Consider the following 6,011-nt stretch of genomic DNA (forward strand, 5'->3'; position numbering starts at 1 on the left):
AGTTACCAATCACTGTAGCTGCTAGGATTTTGCAGGCGAAATGAGCTGTTCCATCTATTCTAACAATTTATTACCATTGGTGCTGTTATGTTTTGATCTATATCCATTCCCAATTGTTTAACTCTCAGGATCCAATGTTTAAGAGTTAAACATAACCACTAACATCCGTTAAGTGCTATGTGGTGGCCTGTAAGCTACACACTTTCCATGCCTTATTTCATTTAATTGCCTCAATTTTCCTATGATGTAAGGATAACCATTACTTATTTTTCAGGGAAAAAATGAAGCTCTATATCAGTTAGAAACTTCTCCAAGGCATGTAGTGACACCTGGATTCAAACTAAGGTCCATCTGGCTCCAAGTTTTATCAGCTAAACCCTATTATCTGTCTATATTGTCTCTCAAGTGGGTGTTCAATAAACACCTGTGGAGAAGGCAGCACACTGCTGTGTCCTCAACACCTTTTTAATCAAGACAAGTATGTTCTGTAATCTGACCTATAATTACCCTAGCTTTATGAATATCCACAATATACCAGTGCTACTTCTTTACTTATCATGTTAGGGCCTTGTTCACATATGACTCAAGTTGGAATTTTACATGTTCTAATAAATTTGAATGCTAGAATTAATTTTATGGGGTCTGATCACTCTTTAGGAGATTCAGCATTTTTTTGTGTATGTGTGGCTATTGATATGGTAACAAAATGGAAAAGCCAGGGCACTGAGTTAGAAGACCTAGATTTAAATGTCATTCTGCCACTAATGACCACTGAAAGTTTGAGATGTCCCTTTCCCTTTCTAGGCTTTAGTTACCTCTTCTGTAAAATACAACATTCTCCCAGGTCTCTTCTGGTTCTGACCATCCCTGCTACTTTGATACTCCTGGGAGTGAGGATATGCCCAGGCTCAGAAGCTTGGAGCATCTCTGTATTCCCAGCAGTCCATGAGCACATGAGGTTAAATAAGCTCAAGGGATTTCTTGAAGATAGCCTTATATTGCCCAGGCTGGGAAGCTGACCAAGGTAACTTTTGGCTATGGGCAGGATGTACAGTGCCCCAGGGCTTATCTCCCTCCCTCTGAGCTTTCCCTGAATAAGGCTGTCTCAGGTAGGTAAGCTGGTATGTCAGGCTCTAATGTACTCTGTCTTTAGGTTCTAAATCCTGAATGCTGTCATATGACAATCCTAAGGGGGAAAGACTGACCTTAGTCTGAGTTGATTTTTCCCTCTACTTGCATGCTCTCACCTTCTTTCACTCCCAGGCTATATTACCTATCAGTTGCTCTTCCTCTCTGAAATCCTATTATACTTTCTGCTTAAGAATTACTTTCTCCAAAGAGGTACCTTGTCAGGTTACACTTTACAATAGATGCCTTGGTGTAAGAAAGCACTTCCAACGTTTTCTCAGAATCATTTGCAATGAGACGATGAGAGGGTATATTAAAAAAAAAAAAAAAAAAAAGACCCTGGTTATTTAGAAGCTACTTGGAAGGCCCTACTTAATGCTAAAAGACTCCAAATCAGAGGTATCTGAACACTGCTTATATAGGGAAACAGAAAGTGAAGTAAAAGCTTATGGGTAGAGAAATAAAGGAGTCCTAAGAATTTGGAATGGAGAAAAAAAATTCATTCTGGGAAGGAGGGATAGGGGAGTCCTGAGTGGAGATGGAGGAGCAAAGACTGATGAAATGCTAAACATGAAGGTATAGAGCTGGCTCTAGTATTTACATTTGCAAAGTCCTTGGTCCTAAGAATTTTTATGACTCTCCTCTTTGGGCGTTCAAAGCCTCATTAGGAAAGTTAACAGCAAATGGAACCAACCTAGAAAGGATTAGTGACTTAGAGAGCCCCTTTTCTGTTCAAGACCTTGCTCTGACCACATTAGGTATCTCATGATTCTCAGTGGTCTGGAAATTATTATATAAAGATGTAGTTGGGCAGTTATGTAATAATGTAATTTGGCAGTTTTGTAATGATGTAATTTGGCAGCTATGTAATGACTTAGTCGTCTTCTATTTTGTGATCTGTTGTGGTCATTCTCCATTTCTGTATAATGTCGATTTTTTCCATTAATAACCTAGTCTTTGGAACTTAACTGTGCTGACAAGTGAGGAGTAGGTATATTTTTTTCTGAAAAAAGTTATTAGGAAGTGAATTAGCAGCAAATTAAGTTTTTTGGGTAGCAGTTTGTTGCCATGAGCTAAATGGACAGAGGAATGAAAAGACAAAAACAAAACAGCTGTTTTGCAGTCAGCTCCCACTCATGGTGATCTCATGTATGTTAGAGTAGAACTGTGCTCTACGGGATTTTCAATGGCTAAGTGTTCAGAAGTTGATCGCCAGATGTTTCTTTGTGGCACCTCAGGGTGGACTTGAGCTTTTAGATTAGCAGTTGAGTGAGTTAACCATTTGCATCACCCAAGGAATCCAGAAAAATGAAAAGGTGGATGGAATTTGGAAGTGAATGCAAATTGATGGCACACAACAACAATAGTGTGTCTTAATGTCTGAAAAATTACCTCTCTGTTTTTGAAGGGATATCTTTCTGGATGAAAAGTTGGAAAAATTGAGAGACTACTGAGAAATAACAAAGCTGGGGAGTCACAATAAGGTAGTGAATTCTCAGTAGCCTGAGAAAGTAAATGAAGGAAAAATTCACTGTTCAGTGAATAACTGTTTGGAGTATGTGGAGAGGTTACATCCTAGCTGAGGAAGTAGTGATCAGGAGAATTTTATCTTAAGTATTAAACCAAGTAATACCTATGGATTGATTAAAAAGAGTTTCATACCTTTGAAGGTGAGGAAGAGTATGATAAAAATAGACACAGTCATAAAGGAAGGCAAAGTGACCTGTCTAGCCAGCTGAATAAGTTGAGAAAACTTACATGATTCCAGAAATCTTGGTGTTAGTAAAGGGCAAGAATGAGTGACTTACAGAATAAAATTGATTTATTTTTATAAAGTGAGAAACTGAATGACATAATATGGTCTTAAGATATCAGGCAGAGGCCGTGGATGATATTTTATATTTGTCTTCTTTACAGGATAGTGGTCCTAGAATCTAAGCAGGAGTCCCATCATGGAAGATAACCTCCACAACAGCTCAGGGTTGCCTCCTTTCACACTGATGGGGCTCCCAGGGCTGGAGACCTCCCAACACTGGCTGTTTCTGCTGCTTGGTGTGCTCTACACTGTGTCCATTGTGGGCAATGCCCTTATTCTCTTCATTATCAAGGAGGAACAGAGCTTGCATCAGCCTATGTACTATTTCCTGTCCCTGCTATCAGTCAATGACCTAGGTGTGTCCTTTTCCACACTGCCCACTGTGCTGACCACATTTTGCTTCCACTTAAAGGAGATTAGCTTTGATTCTTGTATGGCTCAAATGTTCTTTATCCACTTCTTCTCCTTCACGGAGTCTGGGATCCTACTGGCCATGAGCTTTGACTGCTATGTGGCCATCTGTAACCCACTGTGGTATGCCACAGTGCTCACTGATGCCCAAGTGTTGCGCATGGGCATGTCTGTTATCATCCGCAGTTTCTGCATGGTTTTCCCACTCCCTTTCCTTTTGAAGAGGCTGCTCTTCTGCAAGGCCAATGTACTCTCCCACGCCTACTGTTTGCACCCAGACTTGATCCACCTGCCCTGTGGTGACATCACCATCAACAATATCTTTGGCCTATTCATTGTCATCTCTACCTTTGGCCTGGACTCTGCACTCATTCTCCTCTCCTATGTTCTCATACTAAGTTCTGTGCTGGCCATTGCCTCCCGGGAGGAGAGGTTAAAGACACTCAACACATGTGTGTCACACATTTGTGCTGTGCTCACATTTTACGTGCCAATGATTGGTGTATCCATTGTTGCTCGCTATGGGAGGCATGCACCAAAGTATGTGCACACACTGTTGTCTCTGATCTACCTCTTCGTGCCTCCAATGCTCAACCCTGTCATATATTCCATCAAAACCAAAGAGATTCGCATAGGACTTCACAAAACACTATTGGCAACCAAGTTTTGAGCAGAAGGGGACATGTTGAAAGGCCACGAGCCAATGGATACTTACTACTCACATTTGAATTTCCAAGATCTGCTTTGACAAGGATTTTTAAACTTAATTTTGAATATTGACCCACTATTAGGATTCCTCGAGGGCACTGGGTTTTTTTTTGGGGGGGGGGGTTATTAGGATTCCTGTCAGCAAATGTATGGTGACAGTCTTGCAGTAGTTAAGTCCCAAGCCAACAGATTTCAGAAAGGTTAAATGGTTCAGGATCGGGGGGGGGGCTTTGTTTCCCTCTTTTTTAATTAAAAAATAAACCTTCTGATAATCTGTCCCTAATTTTTGCCACAATATATTTCACTTATCTTGTTTAAAGTAAATCATCACATAGAAAATTACTTATTAGTATAGAAACACTGTATTAATGGGAAAAAATTATTTTCCCAATGATTGTGTCAAAGGATTATTAGTTAAAATTGCGTATATATGAACATATATATATAATAATTATGTTCAGCAAGATTTATTTCATGTAACGTATGTCATTTACCTGGTCTTTAAAATGAGATAAATGTAATTGCATGCAAGTTGCATTAAGTGATCTTTCAGTCAAATAAAATTTGATAAAATGTCTCTTGATGATTCCACCACTGCAATTGTCTGTCTTTCGTGTCTTATTGCCCTTAATCATCTTCCTTTCCAGTATCAGTTGTGTTTGAGTAGACGCCGACTCATGGCAACACCGTGTGTGTACAAGTAGAACTGTATTCCATAGGGTTTTCAATGGCTATTTTTTTGGATTTAAATTGCCAGGGCTTTCTTCTGAGATACCTCAGGGTGGACACAAACCACCAAACTTTTTTTTTTTTTTTTTAGCAGTATAGCGTGTTAATGTTTTGTGCCACCCAGTGGCTCTAACCATCTTCCCTATCTCCAAATAACTTGCTCCAACTTTATTGAACAATGTATAGTTTCCTGAATCAACAGATTTCTTTATGCATCTGTTTCTTTGTTTTTATAGCTTCTACTTAGAATTTCTTATCCATGCGTATACGCCTGGTAACCATACATCATTCATGAAAATCTAAATTCATTAAAAATGTTTATTGAACAGATATCGTGGGCCAGGGAATGATTCACCTTTTGGATTATTTACTGTAGGTCAGGTTTCTAGCACTTCCTTTAGTACCTGCTTTCTCCCTACTTGCTCACTCCACCTCCAGTGGTAGTAAAATAGATTTTTTTTTTCTAATTTTATGCCTCTACTGTATTTCGTGTAGACTTATACCATAATGTCTGTGTATTATTATGCACATTTTTTACTTACATATAGTTTCCTATTTTCCCCACTTGTCTGTCAGTTTGTCATACTGTGGGGGCTTTTGTGTTTCTATGATGCTGGAAGCTATATCACCAGTATTCAAATACCAGCAGGATCAACCATGGTAGACAGGTTTCATTGAGCTTCCAGACTGATAGACCAGGAAGGACCTAGAGCTCTACTTCTGAAAAGAATTAGCCAGCGAAAACCTTATGAATAGCACTGGAATATTGTCTGATATAGTGCTGGAAGATGAGCCCCCTAGGTTGAAAGGCATTCAAAAGATGACTGGGGAACAATTGCCTCTTCAAAATAGAGTTGACCTTAATGGCATGGATGGAGTCAAGCTTTCGAGGCCCTCATATGCTGATGTAGCATGACTCAAAATGAGAAGAAACAGCTGAAACATCCATTAATATTTAGAATGTGGAATGTCTGAAGTATGAATCTAGGAAAACTGGAAATTGTCAAAAATGAAATGGATAGCATAAACATCGATATCCTAGGCATTAGTGAGCTGAAATGGACTGGTATTGGCCATTTTGAATTGGACTATCATATGGTCTACTATGCCAGAAATGACAACTTGTAGAGAAATGGTGTCGCATTCATCATCAAAAAGAACATTTCAAGATCTATCCTGAAGTGCAATGCTGTCAATGATAAGACAATATCCATGCACC

At 39.3% G+C, this 6,011-nt stretch overlaps 1 protein-coding gene across 1 annotated transcript; it reads left to right on the forward strand.

Annotated features, from left to right (window-relative positions):
• The first annotated feature begins 3,080 nt into the window (after window positions 1-3,080).
• LOC135232003 (olfactory receptor 51I2-like) lies at window positions 3,081-4,025 on the forward strand. Its single transcript, XM_064289252.1, has one exon. The coding sequence runs from the start codon at window positions 3,081-3,083 to the stop codon at window positions 4,023-4,025; it is 945 nt and encodes a 314-aa protein (XP_064145322.1).
• The last annotated feature ends 1,986 nt before the right edge of the window (window positions 4,026-6,011 follow it).

The sequence above is a fragment of the Loxodonta africana genome, chromosome 7 (genome assembly GCF_030014295.1).
Source record: "Loxodonta africana isolate mLoxAfr1 chromosome 7, mLoxAfr1.hap2, whole genome shotgun sequence".
Taxonomy (NCBI): Eukaryota; Metazoa; Chordata; class Mammalia; order Proboscidea; family Elephantidae; genus Loxodonta; species Loxodonta africana.

Coding starts and splice junctions, on each gene's coding strand:
- LOC135232003 (XM_064289252.1), top strand. CDS start 3,081: ATGGAAGATAACCTCCACAACAGCTCAGGGTTGCCTCCTTTCACACTG.